Here is a 25,610-nt window from a genome sequence, read left to right as displayed (position 1 = left end):
TTAAGGTGAAACAAGACAGACATTGGCTGCTAACTCTTAACTCTACATTCCACCTTACATAGAGCAGCAGCTACATTGTGTACATTTCGACTGCTAAACATATCTATTGCACCATTTAAGTTGGAATGGACAGTTCACAGAATTAGCAGCCAAAACAAGGATGATGAAGAAGGAATCTAACTCTAACTCATCATTCCACCTTAAAAAGAGAAGCAGTTACACAGTACACGTTCATGTGGAATGGAGTGTTCACAGAATTAGCAGCCAAAACAAGGATGATTAGGAAGAAATATGCCTCTTAACTTCCCATTCCACCTTAAATAGTACAGCAGATACACTGTAGACTACAGCAATATGTAACTACTGCATCATTTAAGGTGAAACAGGACAGACATTAGCTGCTAACTCACCATGTTATCTCACCATTTCACCTTAAATAGTACAGCATTTATGTTGTGTACAGAGCAGAAGCGGACTATAAACACTGCTTAATTAAGGAGGAATGGCGAGTTCACAGATTTAGCAGCCAAAACAAATATGATTAAGAAGAAATCTAACTCTTATCTTCCTAATCCACCTTAAAAAAATGTACATTACAACAGCAAAATGTAAGTACTGCATCATTTAAGGTGAAACAAGGCAGATTTTGTCTGCTAACTCTGTTAACTCTCCATTCCACCTTAAATAGTGCAAAAGCTTCAGTTTTGACTACAGATACATTTTGATTGCACGCACAAACTGCACCATTTAAGGTGGAATGTACAGTTCCCAAACAAGTAAGGTTGACGTTTGCAGCTAATTTTGCTAACTCTCCATTCTACCCTAACTAGTGCAGCATTTATGTTCTATACCCAACAAAAGCAGACTATAAATACTGTTTATTTAAGGAGGAATGGAGAGTTAACATCATTAACATAATTAGCAGTAAAAACAGTAAATATCTGTTAACTCTCTATCCAGTAGAATAGGAACCACTGCATTATTTAAGGTGGCATAGACAGTAATACGATTTAGGAGCCAAAACAATTTTGAAGTTGCTTATTAATTCTGTTAACTCTCCAGTCAACCTTAAACAGTGTTGCAGTTATGTTGCGTAAATAACAGCAGCAGAACGAAACAAGAACATTATTTAAGGTGGAATGGAGAGTGGCCCTGACCAGATCCAGAGTCTCTTAATGCTCCGATAAGTTTCCAATCTTAGTGTTTGCACAATAAAAGGAGCCCCGTGTATTAATTTTGCTTTTACCGTATTTTAAGGACTATAAGGTGCACTTAAAATTTAACCTTAAAAATGTAACCTTTAATTTTTCACAAAAAAAAAACTGTGTGCCTTATGTAAGAATACTACTAGTCAGGTATTAAGGGGCAGTAAAGCCACTCTGCTGAAGTACAGAGTTATACAGGAGTTTTAGTAAAGTTTCTCCAGCACTAAGGCTGGAGCAGAGTTAGCATTAGCCATTAGCTGCAGCGCTAGCTCGTTCGCAGTTCAGAGATGAGTATATCAGACTGTAGTCTGTGTGTTTACCCTGTTAAAATAAGCTACGTAGGACAAAATGCTAGCTGATAGTGCCCTGGGTTACTCTGTCCCATAAATAAAGGCGGGGATGAAAAACCTGTGAAGATAAAGCCCTCAGCTGGGCCTGACACAGCAATCACACTAAACACTCTCCACATCACTCACACACTCTCTCTAATAACTACACACACACACACACTGCATCAGAACAGGTGCTTTACACACACACACACACCACCCACCTGCATTCTCCCATCCATCTGAGCTTTAATAACACACACTGTGATTGATAAAAACAGTAAAATAGAGCCAATTGTTCTACATGCACTATATTTATTCATGTATTAGTGGACACTCCTTCTAATTAAATTCATTTATTGCATTAAGATGTGTAAATGCATGCATACAATTAGTCTAGTCCTTGTGGAAAAGTATTGCCAATAGAATATGACTCTCTGGAGCAGAAAACATAAGCTGCAACTAATGATTATTTTGGTAGGCGACTAATCTGACGATTTTTTCTTATTTTTTCGATTAGTCAATTAGTCGATTAGTCAACGATTATTTCTGCCACCTCTAAAAACGATAGAAACAGCAGAACATGGGGTTTAAATGGCATTTAAATATCTAAACACTGTTTAAACATTGAAATTACTGATATTTAGTGATTTACCTGTACACCTGCGTACAGTTACACCCCCCTTACTCACACACTTACACTTACAAAAGTTGCGTACTCACAATACACTGTTCACAGTACTGTGCTATGAGTTCATAGCATTTTTAAAGACCCTCCCATTCCCTGTGCTCCTTTTATCAATATTAAATCCAATACAATGATCATCTGTGACTGTATTCCACTGAAAAAACTAAAAAAGAGTTTTATTTGAACTGATCAAAGTTCAGTGACAATACCTTATCAGCTTTTTTAACTCTAACTCTCCATTCCACCTTAAAAAGGACAACATAATGTAACTGCTGTATCATTTCAGGTGGAATAAAGAGTTCACAGAATTAGCGGCCGAAACAAGGATGATTCCACGTTAAAATAGAAGTACAGCAGTTCCACTATGTGCATTTCAACAGCAGAATGTAGCTATTTACTGTATCATTTAAGGTGAAACGAGGTGGATGTTGGCTGCCAACTCTGAAATATTGTAAGGTGGTAACACCTTAAAAATTGTAGCAGCTACACTGTGTACATTTTGACTGCTAAACATGCCTATTGCACCATTTAAGGTGGAATGGACAGTCCCTAAAACAAGGAAGTTTGAAGTTTGCAGCTAATTCTGTTAACTCTCTATCCAGCTGAATGTTAGCTTAACTACTGCATTATTTAAGGTGGCATGGACAGTAAGAAGATTTAGGAGCCAAAACAATGTTGAAGTTGCTTATTAATTCTGTTAACTCTGCAGTCAACCTTAAACAGTGTTGCAGTTATAAACTGCGATATTAACTGAGATATTAAATAAATACAAGAATTTGATCAGATTTGTAACAGAAGTTAGTGATCCAGAATGTCATGATACTAATAAATGAAACATTCCATATATCTCCATATATCCAGAATTAAAGTAAAATAAATGATACTGAACAGATATAATCTGTCTCTAGTAGATATATAATGGGAAATGAGAACAGAGTTAATTTTTCTTTTACTAAAAACAGTAAAAAAAAAAGTAGACCCTGATGTGATAATTAGGGGTGGGAGACATGGCACAATATTTCAGGGTATAATATCGTTCATGTATTCAAAAATGTTGTTGATTTTATAGTGTACGATACGATATGGCACACCCCAACCTACCAAAGAGGGGCATAGACCCCCAGTATTGAGCTTTGGAGCTACTGGAGCTCCATCCAGTTCTGTTACTGGTGATAATATTGGGCATAAACTGGGTTAAATGCCTTCAATTCCTCACAGCCTTCCCTGTACATATCATTTACAATTTAATAACGCCCTGTTTATTTTTATATTCTTTAAATACTTAATAAAATATTTGATGCTACCAATTCACGTAAAATCATGTTGGAGTAATTATTTAATGAAACATAACTCAGATTAATGTTTAATTCGACTCATGATTCATTATTTAACTCATTGCAAAACACAAAATCAAAAATCACAACATCACAACAGCAACAGCGTTCACCTGCAGCCTAAGCCTGAAAGCAGGAAGCTACAGAAGCTAAACCCACAAACACCATTTAAGTGTTCTGAGTCCTTTTGTACCGAGCGCTAAGCCAATAATCCCAAAGTACAACACTGAGTGGCCTCTAATGCAGCTCTCTGACCAGCCTGCCAGCAACCGCCATCCATCTGCAGACTCCCAGAGCCAGCCCTGGATCCAGACCTGCAGACTCAGAGCAAACTCAGGCTGGAGATTAAAGCTAGGGTCAGCGAGACTTCAGTTTACAGCTCTGGGAAAAATAAGAGATCAGTTTCTCTGATTTTGCTATTTATAGGTTTATGTTTGGGTAAAATGAACATTGATGTTTTATTCTATAAACTACAGACAACATTTCTCCCAAATTCCAAATAAAAATAATGTCATTTAAAGCATTTATTTACAGAAGATTTGAAATATCTAAAATAACAAAAATGATGCAGAGCTTCCAGACCTCAAATAATGCAAAGAAAACAAGTTCATATTCATAAAGTTTTAAGAATTCTGGTTTTTAATCACAGTTTTTATGCATCTTGGCATGTTCTTCTACTCCACCAGTCTTACACAGCTCTGAAACAAATAAGAGACCACTTCATATTGATGAGTTTCTTTGATTTTACCAAATTGAAAACTTCTGGAATATAATCAAGAGGAAGATGGATGATCACAAACCATCAAACCACCAAACTGAACTGCTTGAATTTTTCCACCAGGAGTAAAGCAGCATAAAGTTATCCAAAAGCAGTGTGTAAGACTGGTGGAGGAGAACATGATGCCAAGATGCATGAAAACGGTGATTAAAAACCAGGGTTATTGCACCAAATATATTGATTTATTATTGATATATATATATATATTTCCTAATTTACCCTTTTCTTTTTTCCACAGTAAAATTTTGAAATCTTCAAAATCTTTGATTTCATAATTATTCGATTTCACCATATTGAAACTATAACTTTTTTATACAGTCATCCTTTCATACTGGTTTTAGGGCACCTCTATGTTTAAGACACAGCAATGATGAATACAGTGATGAAGCAGACATGTTTAATACTTTGCTGACTAGATAACTTATAATATAAATAAAAATATAAAAAATATTAGAGTTATATTAGTGTGATATCAGACCTTAACACATAAACACAAACAGATAAAAATATTTAAGAATAGATCCAATTGTGGCATTTACGCTAACTGCAGTAACACACAGTAAAGTAGGGCTGCGACGATTAGTCGATATAATCGACAATTTCATTGTCGACTAATCGTTAATTTGTAATAATGGGAGACTTAATTTGTGTCTCCAAAAGTGCCCAAACACAACAGATTACATATTAAATCATTAAATATCAGTAATTTCCATGTTTAAACAACATGCCATGGCAGAAATAATCTTTGACTAATCGACTAATCGAAAAAATGATCGTCAGATTAGTCGACTACCAAAATAATCGTTAGTTGCAGCGCTACAGTAAACGGCACATCCTGCTGCTGATCACTCTCTTTAGATCTGCAGTCGAAGCCGCTGGAAGAGTACCTGAAAGAGAGCAGCCCGCTGGCCCTGTCAAAGCCCAGATTGAGGAGCAGATGGTCCCACCGGCTAACGGCAGCGAGAGCCGCGGGCCCCAGGGTTGGGGAGGGGCGGCGCTGGGGGAGCTGAGCGAGAGCATCTGATTAATCACCAAATCTGCCTTTAATCTGAGAGCGAGCAGCGCCGGATCAGCGGCGGAGAGGAGAGGTCAAAAAGCACCAAATTCACTGAGCTCCCAGCCAGAGACCCCCTCAGACCACTTAACCAGACTTATATACTCACAGAGAGAGAGAGAGAGAGAGCGAGAGAGAGAGACTTAAAGAGCTGCATAACCCGAGGCAACTTGTAAAGAGACTAAGAGGATCAGTAGTATTGTAGTAATGAAGCAGCTGTAAACTTCAGGGCCCTGCCGTCCACACGCTCAGGTGTAACCACAGGAAAACTCCAAACACAAGCTCAGTTCTTCACGTTAATGTGTATTTAAGGTCAATATTAAAAATTAACAATGCACAGGACGCATTAATATGAGTATATGAGTTATTTTCTATTGCCTAAATAGTAATTGCTTGTCTTAGTTAGGGTGAAAAATGCTCATATGCTGTTTTACAAGCCTATTTACCACCTGGTTATCTACCTTTAGAATGAAGCATATCAATTTTAAGTTTATTTAGTGATTTTATCTGCTAATATTGTCTGGTTAAAAGAATCAGACAGGTAACAGCCGCATAGCATAGCATAGCATTGCCTAGCCTAGCCTAGAACTACAGCTCTGGAAAAAAATTAACAGACCACTTCAGTTTCCGAATCAGTTTAATAGAAATGGCTAAAAATAACAAAAAGGATGCTTTTAGGTCATTCAGAATATTTGACAAAATAACCCTGGTTTTTAACCACAGTTTTCTTGCACCTTGGCATCATGTTCTCCTCCACCAGTCTTACACACCTGGTGCAAAAATCCAAGCAGCTCAGTTTGGTTTGACGGCATTTCAATTTGGTAAAATCAAAGAAACTCGTTATTTTTAATAATAATACCACATTCTTATACTGAGCTCATGGAAAAAAAATGATGATTTTTGCACCAATAAAATACTCATTACCAATAATAATTTAACTAGTGACCATTTTACTAGTGACAGCATACATGTGCTTGTTCGTTGCCTGTGTATTTCATTAATCACAGTAAATCATGTGCGATTTATTAGTGTATTTTATGGTCCTACTTTATAAACTGTGTCTATAATAACTGAGTACCTACATATTAACAATGTAATAACATTGCAACTACTAGTTGAGATAGATAGATAGATAGATAGATAGATAGATAGATAGATAGATAGATAGATAGATAGATAGATAGATAGATAGATATTAAATACAAGCGTCCATAGTTGCGACATGTGTTTGCATTTTGCTCAACCACTTTGCAACACCATAGCAGCCTCCATATACACCATTGCAACACCTTAGCAACCACCTAGCAACTGCTTTATCAACAACATAGCAACATACCATAGCAACCACCTACCAACCGCTTGGCAAGAGCATAGCAACCAGCAGAGACACCATAGCAACCAGCCATGAATCAGCACTGCAATCTAGTTACTGTTGCTTCCAAACCACAGCATTTAGAGACCCTACTCATCCTCATCCAGCCTTCATCCACACACACCATCACAAACCATCACACTGCTGAGTAACAGCTCCTCATACCCACAAGAAAAAGAGTATATATCACATGATGACATCACAGGGCAGGGCAGGCTGGGAAATTCCAGCAGTAGAGGTTCAGAGTGCTGTGGACTTCAGCATTTTTATATGTTAAACACACTGGAATCCATTAATGATTCAATTAGAGAGCATTTAGGAGTACTGAGGGAAATTCAGAGCAGAGCAGTGATTACACCAGACATCACTGTTACATACAAACACACTTTAGAACAGTGCCAATAATAGATACTAATGTTAAATAGAGTTAATTACAGGTAAACACTCTCACTGATCACTGACTTTATTCTTTATGTTTATTTGGGTTTAGTATCCTAATGTTATATAGAGTTAATTACAGGTAGACAATCTCACTGATCACTGACTTTATAAATATTTATTGGGTGTTAGTATTCTAATGTTATATAGAATTACAGCCGGTAATGCACTGTAACCGAAGCCCTCCATGTATTACTCCGCCACATGCAAGTAACCTAGCAACGATGCAGCACTTACAAACCAAATATAAACCTGGGGCACAGTGCAGAAACACAATGTCTCCAATAGGCAGCGCAGACAAAGATGCGGCCCCACAAATAAATAAATAAGCCCAGCGATTCAAAAATGCGCATTATTACACACATTATCAGCCACCAATATCAGGTTAAGAGTTGTTATTATTAAAATAAAAGCTTCTGTTTATTTACAGTAAGCTTAGATTTCCACAATTTTGACTTAAATGGACAATAATGCACAGCTTACAGAGCAGCTACAAACAGAGCAGCTATGGAACTATTGGCGTTTAACTGGAGTGTTTATAACCAAACCCATTGCATTTTCTCATCCTCTTTAAGTGAAAATCTTTCAATAAACAGTGATAATGGAACCGGGGTATAATCACAATAATGCACTCGAGGTTTGTGCTACAAGGTATAATATTGGCACTATTGTGTTGATCTACAGTACTCAGCCTTCGGCCTTGTGCCTATGAACGCATCACAGCAGTGCCAATATTACATGTTATAGCGCTCCCTCTCGTGTATTATTGCTTAAGTAACTGTATATAACATTAAAATACTAAACCCTAATAAACATAAAGTCAGTGGTCAGTCAGCAGTGGGCCAGTTTGGTATAAAGTGTATAAAAACATACGATAACTCCATCCCTGCTGTCAGTGTGAGTAAGAGTGTAAGAGTGGAGGTTCAGGCTGAGTTCTCTCTCCTCTCGGAGGACGGTGAAGTCATGGTGAGGGCGGGGCTCGCTGAAATCTGTTCACCATTAGTTTAGGGTCCCCTCCCCTCAGCTGTCCCACCCAAAGTCTTCAGCAGCTGGACAGCCTCGTGACCCGCCTGATTAAAAGCATTTGAGGCCCTTGGTCAGATAGAGCGTGTGGAATGTTGTGACTGGATACGCCAGCACATACGCCAGAGTGTGTGTGTGTGTGTGTGCGTGTGTGTGTAGGACGATCGTAAAGAGCTGATTGAATTTTCCTGGATGGAAACCGAAGACTGTAAATACTCTGGTCTAACACCTGCAAAAAATGCCCATCCTGCAGTAATATAACTTGACATACCATAGAAACCTCCTAGCGATACCCTAGCAACCAGTAAGCAACACCATGTTGACCACCTGAAATACCATACCCAGCTACCAACTACCAACCAATTCACACTTAACACCACAAAAGCAGCCACCTAGCCACACTATGGGAACCACACATAGAATATCACAGCAACCACCTAACAACATTAGGGAAACCACACATAGAATACCACAGCAACCACCTAACAACACTACGGGGACCACACATAGAATACCACAGCAACCACCTAACAACACTACACGGACCACACATAGAATACCACAGCAACCACCTAACAACACTACGGGGACCACACATAGAATACCACAGCAAACACCTAACAACACTACGGGGACCACACATAGAATACCACAGCAACCACCTAACAACACTACACGGACCACACATAGAATACCACAGCAACCACCTAACAACGCTACGCGGACCACACATAGAATACCACAGCAACCACCTAACACAACTACATGGACCACACATAGAATACCACAGCAACCACCTAACAACACTGCATGGACCACACATAGAATACCACAGCAACCACCTAACAACACTACGCGGACCACACATAGAATACCACAGCAACCACCTAACAACACTACGGGGACCACACATAGAATACCACAGCAACCACCTAACAACACTACGCGGACCACACATAGAATACCACAGCAAACACCTAACAACACTACGGGGACCACACATAGAATACCACAGCAACCACCTAACAACACTACGGGGACCACACATAGAATACCACAGCAACCACCTAACAACACTACGGGGACCACACATAGAATACCACAGCAACCACCTAACAACACTACACGGACCACACATAGAATACCACAGCAACCACCTAACAACACTACGGGGACCACACATAGAATACCACAGCAACCACCTAACAACACTACGGGGACCACACATAGAATACCACAGCAACCACCTAACAACGCTACGGGGACCACACATAGAATACCACAGCAACCACCTAACAACACTACGGGAACAAGGGGTGGGCGATATGGCCCTAAAATAATATCGCAATATTTCATTGTATTTTCGTCATAACAATGTTCTTGGTGCTAAAACAAAACACTGAATAAAAAATATATATTTCAAGAATATACTATTGCAACAAAATTATTTTTAAATTATATTTTGTTGCAAATTATTAATTTGATATAATGATTGGGAATTAGAACGGTGTGAAGATTTCTTTTGCTAAAAACATTTCACATGTTCAAAAATGTTGGCAATATTATTGTGTACGATACGATGTGGCATTGTGAATACCACAGCAACCACTTAGCAATGCTACAGGAACCACATAGAATACCACAGCAACCACCTAGCACGATAAAAAAACTCATTAGGCGTAAGGTGTGTATATTTCACACTGTTCTTATTTCCTATTATATATCTACTAGAGACAGATTATATCTGTTCAGTATCATTTATTTTACTGTAATCCTGAATATATGGAGATATATGGAGTGCATTATTATTAGTATCATGACATTCTGGATCATTGACTTCTGTTACAAATCTGATAAAATTATAGTATTTTTTAAATATCTCAGTTAGGGGTGTGCCATATCATATCGTATACAATAATAAAAAAATAATTTTTATTTTGTTGCAGTAGTGTATTCTTGAAATATTTTTTCGTAATTCAATTTAGTCATACCTCTATGAGTATCGTTATCGTAAAAATAGCATGAAATATCAAGATATTAACTCAACCTAATCACTGAGTAGCTACACATTAACAATCTATGTAATAACATTGCAACTACTAGTTAAGTACACATTGTTACAGATTAATTACAGTTGTAATTACACAATTGCAATTTTATATACAGACGTTTTATCTTTTTAATCTAAAATATCTGAAAACGCTACTCATTTCTGAAGTGTTTATCCGTCTTCCCTTTGTCTTACCGGTGAGATATATTCTGTATTTAGCTAGAAATAAATCCTAGCATTTCTAAAAACTGAAGCGTCATCGATTTCCGGTAAGGATTTGGCAATAATTGTGTTTTTTTTTTTTTTACAGGTAAACCTAGTTTTAAACCATTTCTTTGTCATCTGTTGTTTCATTTTTATTAGGGCATAAAATAAAACAACAGATTATAATCGGAAATCAGATTTTTTGTGAAAAAATCAAAGATGACTTTTAATTGCCCAGCGCTAAGTGTGACCTCTTTTTTAAGTAATCGACAGCCTTAAAATAAAAACATAAGCAAGGCTTGTATGAGAGAAAGAGTCGTAGAGGAAAATCTCCCTATAAAATCTGATTTAAAAACACCATCAGATCAGCACTGAGCGACAGCAGTAAAGAATAACACAGCTCAGCATGTGTGTGGTGGAGAAAAACAAGCTTACCTCACTCACACTCAAACACACACACGCCTTTATAACACTCCAAACTAGATTTCAGGCTCCAAACAAGCCCATAAAAAGCCAAGGTTTTACTGCTTAATTCAGTAATAGCAGGGATTAAAATGCGTAACCGCAAGCATCCCGCTCTCTACAGCCAACCCCAGCGATCCCGGCGTGTTGGGAACGTCCTAACATTTAAAAAATCAAAAGCATTAACGAGCTCTGGTCAGCAGAGCTGCTGTGGGCACATCTCACAGAGCGGAAAGTGATGGAGATGCTCACAGAAACCCAAAACTAGCCACAGAAACGTTCTGGGCCTGGCTCAACACCACTCAGTGACAGGTGTCCAGAACTTCGCCAAAATGCAATCAGGTCCTAATGAGACTGGACGGGAGTCAGTGCAGCAGCGTGTGTAAACAAACAGCGCGTTCAGCGCATTCAGCCTGTCCAGAAAGCCGCGTTCTGGAGGGTGTGCTTCTAGAGTTTCACCACAGATCCAAAATGTAATAGAGAAGTTCTGTTATAACATGTTATAACCGCAGAGCGACGCCTTCTGCTAGAACCGTGCGTCACTGTTACATCACGCATAGTACTCACACAGTTGCGTAATGTCCTGCAGGGCTGAATAGCGTGTGGTTAAATCATGAGAGGGTTAAAAATGAAGCACAAATCACTGCTTAACCCATTTATTCTTCATGTTCAACAGAAAACCACTGCCCTCTTCATGGTAGATTCATAAAAGATCAGGGTTAAACTCCTTAAATTTTCAAGCAAAACACATTTAAGCAATAATACACAAGAGGGAGTGCGATAACATGTAATAATGGTGCTATAACATGGATTATACCACCCTGCAATGTGATTGGCTGAGAGGCGTTCTAAGAGTGACATTATCAGCCTGTAACGTGCTGTAACCGAAGCTCTCCATGTATTACTCTGCCACATACAGGTAACCTAGCAACGATGCAACGCTTACAAACCAAATACAAACCAAATGCAATATCATTAAACACCACTGGGAGCCGCTTGATCCCATAGAGGCACAGTGCAGAAATGCTAAGACGTGTCTCCAATGAGACGCGGTCCCACAAATAAATAAGCCCAGCGATTTGAAAATATGCATTATTACACACCAATATTAGATTAAGAGGTGTTATTATTAAAATAAAAGCTTAACTGTATATATTTTCCAGTTAATACAGGATATTTTAAGCTAATTTTAAGGTGGCCAAAAATAGGGGACCCTTGTAATTTTGCAGGTCTTGCTACTGGGCGGCGCCGAAGTTAACAAAACTTAGCAGCAGTGCTAATATTACAGGTTATAGTACAAATCTCCAATGCATTATTGCAATTATACCACAGTTCCATTATCGCTGGTTATTTAAAGATTTTGAGTTAAAATGCAAACTGTTTGGTCATAAACACTCAGCCAGTTAAAATAGTTCCATCGCTGCTCTCTGTTTGTAGCTGCACTGTTTGGTTTGGTTTGGTTACCTGTATGTGGCGGAGTAATACATGGAGAGCTATGATTACAGGGCATTACTGGCTGATAACAGCACTCATAGAATGCCTCTCAGCCAATCACATTGCAGGATCGGAACTAACTGTGGTATAATATAACATATAAACTCTACATTCTTCTCCCTGAATTCACATACAAGTCCCTCTGGACAAGAAAGCCAGATAAATGGCATATACAGTACCAGTCAAAATTTTGGACACACTTTTCTATGGTAAATAAATAGTAAAGTCACCCAGATTATGAAGGAACACATAAGGAATCATGTAGGAACATAACAGTGTTAAACAAACCAAAATACTCTCTTAACTCTTATCTTGGGAGCTGGTAACTTGCAGTTTCTGATTAAGTTATCCTGTGTAATAGAGGAAAACATGTCTCAGTCATGATGTAAGCGCTGAGACAGCGGGCAGGGCGGGGCTCACAACACGCCGTCCGTCCAGCCCGGGACAACACGCGCCACGACCACTACCTCAAACGACCCTGCGCTGGAGTCGCGTGCCTGAGAGCCTGGGAGACACCTGTACGCTGTGTGTGTGTGTGTGTGTGTGTGTGTGTAGGACACAGCAGCATGATTGTCTCGCTGTAAACTGAGAGCTCTGCATGTTTTACTCCCTGTGGCACTCCAGCAATGTGTCTCACTCACATTCCCTCTCTGCTTCACACACACACACACAAACACACACATATATATATATATATATATATATATATATATATATATATATATATACATACAGTATACTGTATTTTTTAGGCTATAAAGTGCACTTAACATCCTTTAATTGTCCCAAAAAACTTCAGTACGCCTTATAATCCAGTGTGCCTTATGTATGAATTCTACCAGTTAGGTATTAAGGAGCAGTAAAGCCACTCCGAGTTATACGGGAGTTTCAGTGAAGTTTCTCCAGCACCAAGGCTGGAGCAGTAGTAGCATTACCTGCTAACTGCGCTAAGCGCTAACTCTTTCGCCATTAAGAGGCGAGCATTGTCGGTCTGTAGTCTGCGTGTTTACCGTGTTAAAACAAGCTACATGAAACGAACCACTAGCAAATATCCCCCTGGTTTACCTAAACACTCACTTACTAGTGTCGCTTAATGCTCCTTATGTATGAAAATAGACATTTATTTATAGTGCGCCTTATAATCCTGTGTGCCCTATAGTTAAAAAACTATGTATACTTGTAATATTTTCCAGACTGTCACGCTTGCCACAGACTCTGTAGTTCTTTTCTCTGACTCTGCCGTTCCCGTCTATGGACAATCCCCGGTCCGGAACTACACCTCCCAGCATGCACCTGTCAACACCACGCGCTCGGACTCAGCCAACCGCGGCTCACTCGGGCGTTCTACGTCACCGGATTTTTAGATTTTGTTCAGGTGTTAGTAATTTAGTTTTAGGTATAAATACCTGTTTGTTTGTCTCGCGTGTCGCGAGGTATTTTCCCTGTATTTCCAGCGATATACTGAGCGTTCTTCTTCTATCGATATTTCCGTGTATGACCCTTGTTTTGTTCTTTTCGACTACGTTTCTGCATAATCCTTTTGTTCTGTTTGTTTTGTGATTTTCTGGTTTATTGAACTCTGCTTCTGTTTAATGGTTTCGTTTTCGGTTTGTGATTCGGCTCTGATGTTTTGGTCTGTTGTTTTCCTGGCTTTGACCCACGCCTGTTATCTGACTACGCTAGCTGCTTACGTGCTTTATAATAAAGCCTCGTTTTGTTTTTACCGCGAGCGACTGACTCCCGTCTGTGGCGTTACACAGACATGTTGGGTAACGAAGTACAAATTGTGAATATATAAATGCTGATGGGTGTAGTGGTTTGGAAGTGAAGTATATTCAGCTAAATTTCTGGTGTATTTCTATCTTGGCAACATAAAACACAGGTGCACCACTGACTGATTTGAACCCTGACAACAGTCAACAGTCAGACGCTCATTGCTATTTTGGCAACGCAGGTATGCCATGAGCACTCAGGTATGCATGTACACACCCACTCGTTACACACACACACACACACACAAAATAAAATAACATTGCTGTTACTGTAAATGACCTGCTCTCACACCTTCACAGCATAAACAAGCCAGTCAGTTTCCTCTGCTGAGAAGTGCAAAAGCGAAACTCCGTAAAATAGCAATTCGCCAAAGTCAGAGTGCACCTGACTCTTAAAGAGAATGACAAGCGACACACTTATTGGTTTATTGCACATTGCACCCAAAACAAATCCATGATTAATTAAGAGAATTAGTACATGCCTTTTGCTTGTTTCAAGCCACACAAGGTGTACTTTTCCTGTCGTTACGATAGCAAAGACACACTGACATGCCCTAAAAAATTTTGCATGGCACAAGTGGTTCACAGCTCACCTTTATATCACTAAAATAGGGCCCCTAATACTGGCCTGTATATGATAAGCACTGTTTTTCTGTAGTTTTACTACGAAGAATTTTGTCTTGAAAATGCATCAAACACACACACACACACACACACACACACACACACACACACACACACACACACAGCGAGGTGAGTGGACATTTGGCACGAGGCTGAGAAATTCTGAGTGCAGGCTCCACTCTGAGCTCTCTGGGTCTCCAGGCCCACCACCACACCCCAGCACAGCTGCACTCAATAAAGACACTATTCTGTTTCCCTCTCACACACACACACACACACACTCACACTCACACACACACACACACACACACAGACCACTATCCCTTAGTCTTTCTTGCTTTCTCTTAAACAACACACACTCTCACTTTCTGGCTCACACACACTTCCGGTTGCAGACCAACCATCTTTCTCTCTCACACACACACAAACACACACACTATTTACACACTACTCTGTTTTGTTGGCCACTAACATGCAAACAAGCTCTGTTCTGATTGGTTGTACTGTATTTTGCCTAATTAAAAAAGCAGCACAAATTGCTATAGGCTGAAATTTAATATCAGGGTTCATCAACTTTTTAACCAATACATTTTCATTATATTTTCATGACTTTTTCATGTTATCAAGGCAAATTTCCATGACCATACGATTTTTCAAACATCAGTGCAAACATGGACAACAAAACCAAAAATAAACAAAAACTATAATCAAAATGTATTATAATCAGTGTTGGGAGTAACGGCATTAAAACTAACGGCGTTACTAACGCCGTTACTTTTTTTCAGTAACGAGTAATCTAACTAATTACTCTGACTGTAACTATAACACCGTTACCATTTCCGACACCCCGTTACTGCACGTTACTTTAGCCGCTCTATGAACTTTTTTTTTTTATTTCGCTTTGCCCTGGTTAACCCCTCCTCTGTCCGGTGAACTTGAGCTTCAGGCCGCTGTGCCTGTAGGTTTACGTGGTTTGGCGTGGTGAAGTGAGGCACAATTGTGACGATTTGCGTGCTCTAATCAATTCAGTGATTGCCGTGGACAGCCCAAGTTCCGAATTAGGACGTTAAGCTCTTTTTAGCTGCTCCAGTTTTTGTGGTGCTGCTGCTTTCTATTTTAGAGCTTAGATTCTCTGCCCGAACCCGACCTGACCCGAGGACCGACCCGAAATCGGGCTCCTGTTTTTATTTTATATAAAGCTCTGGTGTGATAATCACAATGTTGCTAAGTAACCAATTATTATTGTTCACTAAAGCGAAGGAAATAGCGAAAACTGAAAGTGAAAAAACATTTGTGTTAACTGAATCTAATAAAAACGGTAATTAAAAGGAAAAAAACATAACTATCTCAAACTGTATTTTGTGTTTATAAAACTAACTAAAACGAACTGAAATTACTGATAGAGTATCCTCATTTTTGTGTTTAATTTATTTATAAGCGCTGTTGTACAGCGGAGTTGTACAGCGGGAGGTGTTGTGCCGAGCGCGCGGCACCTCCTGGTCCTTTAGTACTTGTGTAAAGCGCTCGTGCTAGCAAGCCCACCCTAAAAACTTACTGAACAGAAAAAATAAAAACAAAATAAAACTAAACTATAATAAAAATGAAAAATGTAATCACGTAGCTCTGGGCGCACGTGAACTCCTCCGCGTTTGACTTGCAGCATTGTGTGTAGCTGTTCTTAAAAATCATTTAAATTAAATAATAGTTCTATGCTTCTATGTTACAGTGTTAATTAACATAATTCTGATTATATTTCGCTCATTCAATCAGCCCGAAAACAGACAGTTTATGGGGCGGATCGGGTCAGGCTCATAATGACAGTTTATGGTTCGGGCTTGGGCAGAATGTGCACGGGCTCCGGCTGGGTCGGATTTTTTGGGCCCGATCTAAGCTCTATTCTCTTTTAGTGAAGCTGTTATATTAATACCATTTTAACGGGCATTTAATTGTTGTTTTTGTCTATTATTTTGTTTTATATATACATATTTCTTTTGAGTGTGGCTTGGTTTGTTTAACTCCATCCCCAGACGCGTTTTTCCGCTTTTTTCAGTATTACAAGTTTTAGTAATTTTCTTTGGCTGTGTGGACAATTTCGTTTTATTTTTTTGAAATTCGTTAGATTATATTTTTGTCAACATTTTGGGTTTATTTTCGTTTGTTATTTTTCAAATAATAATAGTAAATGCATAATTGATTTCCTTTTTTTTGACTGGCGAATAATAAAAAGTAACGCGATAGTTACTTTTACTGGTAACTAATTACTTTTATAGTGGAGTAACTCCGTTAGTAACTCAGTTACTTTTTTGGAGAAGTAACGAGTAACTATAATTAATTACTTTTTCAGAGTAACGTGCCCAACACTGATTATAATAAACCTAAACTTAATCTGACACACATTTTTTTACTGAATTGAGCAAATTTTCTCCATCAATAAACAGAAACACAACAATTTATAGACCAAATTTCCATGACTTTTCCAAAACTTTCTGGGAATTTATATTTTTCCAAAAACTTATCCAGGCCTGGAAATTGCTATTTTTCATATTCCATGACTTTTCCAGGTTTTTCATGACCGATCATTACGACCCCTGTAATTTATATCTATTAATATCTATTAGAGATGCAACAATCTGATATTAGGATCAGATATCAGTACCAATATTGTGCCCTTGGTCTCTCAACAACTATCAGTAAGTAATCCAGCTCAGAGTTAAGCATAGCATAGCAGCCATACAGCACATGTTTATTAGACTGTACAAACACCACGGTCAATAGTTTTAGAACACCCCTAGTTTTTAATAGTCCAGTAACAAGAGTGCTGCATGGCTCAGACAAGCTGCTTTTGTATTACGACACTTCACCTGTCATGCATCTAATTCTTTTCTGGACTGCTAAATTCAATCATGTTAATCTAAGCTAAAGGCTAAAGGGGTTTCCATGTGGGTCAGCCAGACGTCTTCCTGCAGCAGTTTTCTCCATTACTCAGTACTCACCCCTCTCTGGCTGTAAATGTAAGTATCTGAAATATGTAATTCCTCTAAATAAAAGACTTTTACTTTTAATTGTTACAGACAAAGACTTCGGAAATTTAATTTTTAAATATTAGTTTCCAATCCTCAGTTTATATCCATTGCTACTCACTGTAAACTGTTAACGAATTAATTGTTTTCTAAAATATATAATGTTTTCCTTTTTTGGAAAAAAAGATTAGATTTTATTCAGTTTTTAGTTTATTTGTGTTCCTTAAAGTCCCTAGCAGTTCATAGCAGAATTTTATACACTTGATTTTGTACCATTTCTGGTTAGGAACTGGATCTGAAGAGCCTAAATGGCAAAAATAAAGGCAAAAAAATTGGTGAGACCGAAAAATAAACTATAATCTTTTATTTAATTAAATGTAAAATCTATTTTTTTATATTTTGTTTATACTGTCCACCACTACCTTACAATGTCTCTCATAACACCTATAGTTCACTACAGTGTAAGATGATTAATATAGTGTATTAATGACACTGCTAATCTACTGTGTGTGTGTGTGTGTGTGTGTGTGTGTGTGTGTGTGTGTCCTTACTGTGTTTTTCTCAGTGTCTGTTTGGATTATTATTTATCCCGCCTCCTCCTGAGTGACCTTCTGCCATTACTTCACCAGCCTCCCTCCATTCATCACTGCCCCGCCCCTCTGCTCTCTCTCTCTCTCTCTCCCTCCTTCCCTCCCCACTGTCTTGCACTCTTTCTTTTCTCAGCCATGTTTATTTCAGTCTCTCACTCTCTCTCTATTTCCACCATTGTTTATCAGTGTCTCTCTTTCCCATATTTATTTTAGTGTCTCACCATCTTTTGATAGTCTCTTTATCTCTCGCTCTCTATACATCTCCAGCTCCTACTGTCATTCTGTGTCTCTGTCCCATTTATTTTAGTCTCTCTCTCTCTCTCTCTCTCTCTCTCTCTCTCTACTACCTTTCTCTCTCTCTCTCTCTCTCTCTCTCTCTCTAGCTCTACCTCTCCCTCTCTGTCTCTCAACGTTTCCGTTTAGTCTCCATCTCTCCCCATTGTTTAGTTCTCTTTCTCTCTTCTATATAATGCTGCTCACGCTGCTCAGCGCTGTTGTCATAGCAACGCAGCATCTCTGCTCTCTACTCTGAAGCGCCCTCTCAGACCTGCTGTAAATGTGTGTGTGTGTGTGTGTGTGTGTGTGTGTGTGTGTGTGCTGTGTGCTGGGTGTGCGTGCGTGTGCTGTGATTGGCCGGAGCCTCGTCCCCCTCGCTCTGCCTGCATTGCGTCTTTTTGACGGAGAGATTTTTCTGTAGTCGGCCGAGGCGGAGACTCCGCAGCCCTGCTGCCGCTAGAAATGCGCACTCTCTCCGCTTTTAGACTATTTGCCCAGTTTTTCTGCGCTAGAAATGCGCTCCCTCTCCGCTTTTAGACTATTTGCCCAGTTTTTTCTGCGCTAGAAATGCGCTCCCTCTCCGCTTTTAGACTCTTTGACACGTTTTTCTGTGCTAGAAATGCGCACCCTCTCCACTTTTAGACTCTTTGCCCAGTTTTTCTGTGCTATAAATAAGCACCCTCTCCGCTTTTTAAAGCTGGTAATTAACTTCCCATCCATCAGTGTAAATCAGCTATAAGCTATAAATCAATGTCACAGCCCGACACAAATCCAGCTAAACTCCTGGAGCCGACACACACTCTTCAGATCAGAGTAGAGAGATCTGGGATGTAGTGGCTCTTTTATTTTCACAGCTCCAGTAAACGGGGGTGAGCTAGCTGTTGCTGCAGCATCTCAGTAAAAGCTGTAGGGTCAGCTCCTCAGCGCTGCCAGCCCGGAGCTTTCATATGGAAATGGGAGGCATTGTGTGGAGCAGAAGCTTGGAATTCCTTCTGACAAAGCAGAGAGAGAGGGGTATTCTACATTTCACAGCGATGGAGGGAACACATTCCCTCGCTCTCTCTCTTTCGAGAATCTACCCTTGCAACACTCTCCCTCTCTCTCTCAACATAAAAAAAAAAACATTTGCCTTCTTCTGACAGACTGTAAAACAATACTGCTGAGTAGCACAGAAAATAGCAAAACCAAAAGACAACACAACTCTTTTCACAAAACTTTTTTTTGGTAAGTTTTGGCAAATACCATTTCAAAATGTCCTCTTTAAAACATAATATACCAATCAATAAAATCTAAATTTATTTTCCAAACTGAAAATAGATGTCCAAAAGTGGGCTATCATGGTACAATCAGTGAAACACATCATCCCTGTCCAATGGAAAACAAGTGTCTCAAAGCACCACCATTACAAAAAAAGAGATAAAATTTTCAAAAGAAGGCAAAAAAGAGTTAAAAAGACGTACTTTCTGGTGAATTTTGAGAATTTTTATTGGTCTATTTATCAACAAATTGTGACACAGTGAAATAAACAGTTTAAGTGTTCAAATTAGTAGTAGAAATAACCTAAAAATCAACAAAAATTAAGATACTGTTTGTTTCTAAAAGCAGTAATTCTGAGGTCCAAGCACCAATACAGTCAATAAGGCCTAATATGTACAAGTACAATCAACTGAGGCCTAATCAAGCCCTGAAATCATTGGTGCCTGAACCCTTAAAAACACACAACAATTAGGGTTCAAGACATTTATGCTTGGAAAAGTGGTTGTCAAAACCAAAGAAAGAATTATCCAATACATCAGAGCCAAAAACGATAGACAAAAGAGAAACCCTGAGCCAGAAATACACTACAAACAACCAGAAAACACAGTACAAACAGAGCAAAAGGGTTAGCCAAAAATCGAAATCAAACATGAGAAAAAAGGGTCAAAACACAGAAATACAATAAGAAAGAGAACGCTCTGTATTTCGCTGGATAAACAGTGCCAGTACAAACTACAGGTTTATATACAACAACTTGTGTGTTTATATATCTGGAGATGATGAGTGTAAGAAAGAGCAGCGATTGGCTTCAGTCAGAACCCGTGATCAGTTGTCAGATGCATGCTGGGGATTGTAGTTCTGGAGAGGCGCATGTTCATTGACGGAAAGGAGAAAGGCGGAGTTAGGAACTACAATAATAGTGAGACAAAATAAATAATGTGACAAGAAAAATACCACAAAATAAAGTGCAGCATATTTAGTGCATGCAAATAAAGGGCAAAAAATTAAAAGAAAAGTAATACAGTAAATAGTTAAACAAATACTGATGCTTTATCTTAATATTTATCGCAATATCATGATATGGAGTTTTTTTTATCGCGTAATTTTTCAATATTATTGCCTAATATACACCAAACACTTTGCTTTTTTAAACTAGTGTTCAATACAGCCTATCTATACTATACTATCTACAGCCTGCACAGACCCACAGTGTGGCCCAATTCCACAAGCCATAACAATTCAGACCTAAACTGCCCAAATCAGTCAGTCTGCCCTGGTTCTCATCTCCAACAGACCAAATCCTGCCAGTTCCTTCCTTCCAGTCTGGGCTGCTTTCTCTTTCCTTTCCTATTTTAGTTCACTTCACACTTTTCTTTCCACACCCTCTCACTTTCACTCTCTTCTGCTATTGTCTGAGTGTGCTGCTGCAGGGAAGGGTGTGTGTGTGTGTATGTGTGTGTGTGTGTGTGTGTACGAGTGAGATTGAGCAGAAGAAGTAACCCCAAGGGCCCCAGACAAAAGGCCCTGGGCCCCATGTTCTCGGAGGAGCAGCTGGACCAATTAGAGTCCCCTGGGCGTCCCCAGATGCAGCCACAGAGCGCCGTAATTGGCATCTTCACTGCGGGTCACTATGAATTATTAATACACTCGTCTTACAGGGGGGGAGGGGGGGGGGGGGGTTCACAGACACAGTCCTGACGAGTGACTAACAACAGGCAAGCTCATTTAGCCCAAGTGTCAAGTTAAGCCCCAGATGACTCAAAGCAGACAATGTTATAATTCTCCCTGATGGCCTTTGGCACCTACTGAGAGATTAAAGTGATAGTTCAGGCGGAAAAACGTGCACAGGCCACGCCCACCACATCTTCCCCTTTTCATATGTAGTCTATCAGTCAGTGTTTGGTGTCTGAAGGTGTCTGAATCATCACATACACTCAGTTCAAAAAGAATGTGGAGGTGTTCAGTTCCTTTAAAAGAATTGTGCTTATGTGATTTCTGACTCTGACTACTGTACACTGTATTAAATACAGGGGTTGGACAGTGAAACTGAAACACCTGTCATTTTATTGTGGGAGGTTTCATGGCTAAATTGGAGCAGCCTGGTGTCCAATCTTCATTAATTACACATTGCACCAGTAAGAGCAGAGTGTGAAGGTTTAATTAGCAGGGTAAGAGCACAGTTCTGCTCTAAATATTGCAATGCACACAACATTATGGGTGACATACCAGAGTTCAAAAGAGGACAAATTGTTGGTGCACGTCTTGCTGGAGCATCTGTGACCAAGACAGCAAGTCTTTGTGATGCATCAAGAGCCACGGTATCCAGGGTAATGTCAGCATACCACCAAGAAGGACCAACCACATCCAACAGGATTAACTGTGGATGCTGTAAGAGGAAGCTGTCTGAAAGGGATGTTCGGGTGCTAACCCGGATTGTATCCAAAAAACATAAAACTGATTAAAAAAATTATAAAGCTGATTAAATCACGCAGAATTCAATGTGCACCTCAACTCTCCTGTTTCCACCAGAACTGTCCGTCACCACAATCAATTACTGTGATCTATTGTCCAACCCCTGTAGGTTTTCTTAATACTCTGTCCTTAATACTATCAAGGTGGTTGAACGTCCAGTCTGGGTCCGCGTGTTTGGTACATTGTATACTGTACATTTACTTTGATTATTTTTTTACACTAAAAGGTGCACCGTATTATAAAGCCCACTATAAAGCGCATGTCTATTTTCTGGTCTATTTTTATACATAAGGGGCACCAGATTATAAGGAGCATTTTAAGAGACACTATAAGGAACTTTAAGTTAAGCAGGTCTCATGGTGGCGGGGGGGTAGCTAACTAAGTTAAGAAAAGCTAAGCTAAGTAAACAAAACTATAATTCTTAAAAAAAAACATTTTCTTTTAGGGGGCGCCGAGTGGTCCAGTGGTCTAAAGCGCTGCCACTATGAGCAGGAGGTTGCAGGTTCGAACCCCCTCTCATGCAGCTTTGCCATCAAGCTGCCGGCGCTCAGAGGGAGCAAAATTGGCCCTGCTCCCTCTGGGTGGGTAGATGGCGCTCTCTCCCCACATCACTCCTAAGGTGATGTCTGCAGCACAGGGCGTCTGTGAGCTGATGTATCAGAACCGAGCCGCTGTGCTTTCCTCCGAGCGCGCTGGCTGCTCGGTAATGCTGCATCGGCAGCAGCTCGAAAAGAAGCGGTGGCTGACTTCACATGTATCGCAGGAAGCATGTGTTAGTCTTCACCCTCCTGGTGTGTTGGGGCATCACTAGTGATAGGGAGAGTCCTAATGAGTGTGTTGGGTAATTGGCCGTGTAAATTGGGGAGAAAATGGGAAAATTTTGAAATAAAATTATTTAAAAAAATAACATTTTCTTTTAAAGTCAAATGAGAGCTGCATGTTAATCTAAACAGATTTCTCTCCTTAAAAATGTTTATTTGGGTGAGTAAGACGCTTCCGTTTATTTACAGTAAGCATAGATTTCTGAATTTGAACAATCAAATCAGAATTCATGCGTCTTGGTGCAGCTGTGCAGCTATAGCTGCAAAAACAGCAAAAGCAAACCGCATGGTCTTTTTTTCAACTCCTCAACCTGAGCATGAACTTCAGACCAGCTGTTTCCTGTTTCTCCACTCCAGCAAAAGAGGCTCCACATATGAGCTGCTAACAAACGCATCCATTTCCCTTTATAAAGCTACGAGTCTCTCATCTCTCTAATATGATGTTTTCTGTTGTTGGTGAATAACGAGGCGTTTATACAGGTATCAGTGTAAGGCGCATGTGAGGCAGCGTTTTAGTGACAGATTCGTTCACATTACACACAGATACAGATCACTTACATTTGCGAATGTGAACCGTCAAGATAGTTGAATGCAATCTGAGCAAAAAAAATTTGGATTTTATGGTGAAAACAAAGAGAAATAAACCATTTTATTTTTTTCTACCCTAGATTTCAGTGTATTGGAAGATTAACCACAGTTTCCCAGACAAGGATTGGGCCTAGCCATGGATTACACACTATTATGAATGGAGATTTTCCATTGAAAAGTAAATATAGTCCATGACTAGCATTAATCCCTATCCAGGAAACTGACACTTTAAAGCCAAACTATGGCTTTAAGGACTCTGCACTCTCTGGGCTCTGATGCCGCGATCCTCTGGGCCAGGTGGTGATGGTGTGTGAAGTTAATAAGGCCGTACTGTAACTCACACACAAAGGCTGTTTTCAGACTCATACTGGAAACAGAGGACGATCAGTTCTACATGAGGGGCAGAAGATTTTCAGCAGGGCTAAAATTAAATTAGGGCGCAGGGCAGCAGCAGAGCAGACATGCCATCCTCACATCACACACAGAGCGGGGGGGAAAGGCCACGGGAAAAAGGGAAAAAGACCACCGAGCTGGACAATAGCTGCTCTCTTATACAGAACTGCAGACTGCACCACACTCTTCTACTACTGTACTACATTTTACTGAGGTAAAAAAAAAGTACTGCGCTAAAGAGAAGGCTGTACAGTAGTACACTGCTGGAACGTTGCTGTTTAATGCTGGAGGGATTTACTGTATACCCCTCTAACCCATGCTTGGCACTGGACAAGCCCCACTTGTTCTACTGTTCAGTGCTTTTTTTAAAGGGATTAAAAAAGAACCTTAGAAAAAAGCACCTTAAACATGTGAAATGTTGCGATAACTACATGAGCCATTTATCATACAGTACACGGCAAAATCTGTTTTTTTTTTTTTTTTTAAATAAACTCCTTGAGAGTTAGTATCAACTCATTTTAAGTGTATATGCATGACCGTAAATAGGGGTGGGCGATATGGCTCTAAAATAATATCACGATATTTCAGGGTATTTTTGCGATAACGATATGTTTGGCAAAATAGGAAAACAGAAAAATAATTCATTAATATCAGGAATATAGAATAACAGTATAACAGTATAATCATAATGTGGCAAAATAAATAATATAGCATAAAATAATATAATGCAGCAAATAATATTGCAGAATATTTTCATGCATATAAACTGCAAACTAAAACAATTATACAATAAATACACCTAAAGCTTCACAGTAAATAATAATAGACTACTTTTAAGACAGAACATCTCTATTATCACGATATGGATTTTTAATATCATGATATTTCTGTGTCACGATATATTGTATACGATATAATATTGCCCACCCCCTACCGTTAAATACACTTTATGACAGAGTAAAAGTAACTCTTTTCTGGAAGTTGGCCTTTTAACTCGGTTCAGGAGTTAAATCTGAACTGTTATGGGAGTTAAAATACTTCTTTATTAGTTATTTTCTAATTAGTAATTATCTATCTATCTATCTACAGCTCTTAGCTGGAGTTAATTGTAACATAAACTCATACACAGCGTTAACAATTAATGCAAAAATTAGGACTTTAATTCTGCACTGCAGTTTTTCAGTGCAGTTTTCAGTGCCACAGACGATGGTAACTTGCTCTTATAGCCTACAACACGCTGGCTAGGCAAACAACCAATATATAAAATCTAATAGAATACCCAATAGAAGTTAACCCTGGTGGACAAGACTACACACTGATGGTAAGCTAGGATTGGAGGACACACCTATTATGCAAATAAATGGTG

General features: G+C 39.3%; 2 protein-coding genes across 5 annotated transcripts in view; both read right to left on the bottom strand.

Moving 5' to 3' along the window:
- LOC103034540 (rho GTPase-activating protein 21) overlaps positions 1–25,610 on the bottom strand; it is a 197,964-nt gene that overhangs the window by 133,428 nt on the left and 38,926 nt on the right. The gene's annotated exons all lie outside the window — the stretch shown is intronic.
- Positions 6,480–10,254, bottom strand: LOC125802526 (keratin-associated protein 4-12-like). 3 transcript variants are annotated; one of them, XR_007439658.1, is made up of 3 exons: positions 9,199–10,254; positions 8,839–9,153; positions 6,480–8,748 (listed from the first exon to the last, which is right to left on the bottom strand). XR_007439658.1 is itself a non-coding variant. In XM_049480911.1 (3 exons), exons 1-3 carry the CDS (start codon positions 9,575–9,577, stop codon positions 8,567–8,569), a joined length of 921 nt encoding a protein of 306 aa, XP_049336868.1. In that variant the 5' UTR covers positions 9,578–10,254; the 3' UTR covers positions 6,480–8,566. The 3 variants fall into 3 exon arrangements, 1 of the variants encoding a protein (XP_049336868.1); XR_007439657.1 differs by having other exon boundaries at positions 6,480–8,793; positions 8,884–9,153; XM_049480911.1 differs by having other exon boundaries at positions 6,480–8,793.

This window comes from Astyanax mexicanus, chromosome 6 (genome assembly GCF_023375975.1).
Source record: "Astyanax mexicanus isolate ESR-SI-001 chromosome 6, AstMex3_surface, whole genome shotgun sequence".
Lineage (NCBI taxonomy): Eukaryota > Metazoa > Chordata > Actinopteri > Characiformes > Acestrorhamphidae > Astyanax > Astyanax mexicanus.
The sequence above is the reverse complement of the archived record's forward strand: the minus strand, read 5'-3'. Positions and strand labels throughout refer to the sequence as shown.

What these genes read in the sequence shown, in the direction of transcription:
- LOC125802526 (XM_049480911.1), bottom strand. Translation starts at nt 9,577, where the DNA reads ATGAAATATTGCGATATTATTTTAGGGCCATATCGCCCACCCCTTGTT. An exon ending in GGTCCCCGTAGTGTTGTTAG is followed by an intron (nt 9,154 to 9,198) that starts GTGTTTGCTGTG and finishes TAGTGTTGTTAG; the next exon opens with GTGGTTGCTGTGGTATTCTA. An exon ending in GGTCCCCGTAGTGTTGTTAG is followed by an intron (nt 8,794 to 8,838) that starts GTGTTTGCTGTG and finishes TAGTGTTGTTAG; the next exon opens with GTGGTTGCTGTGGTATTCTA.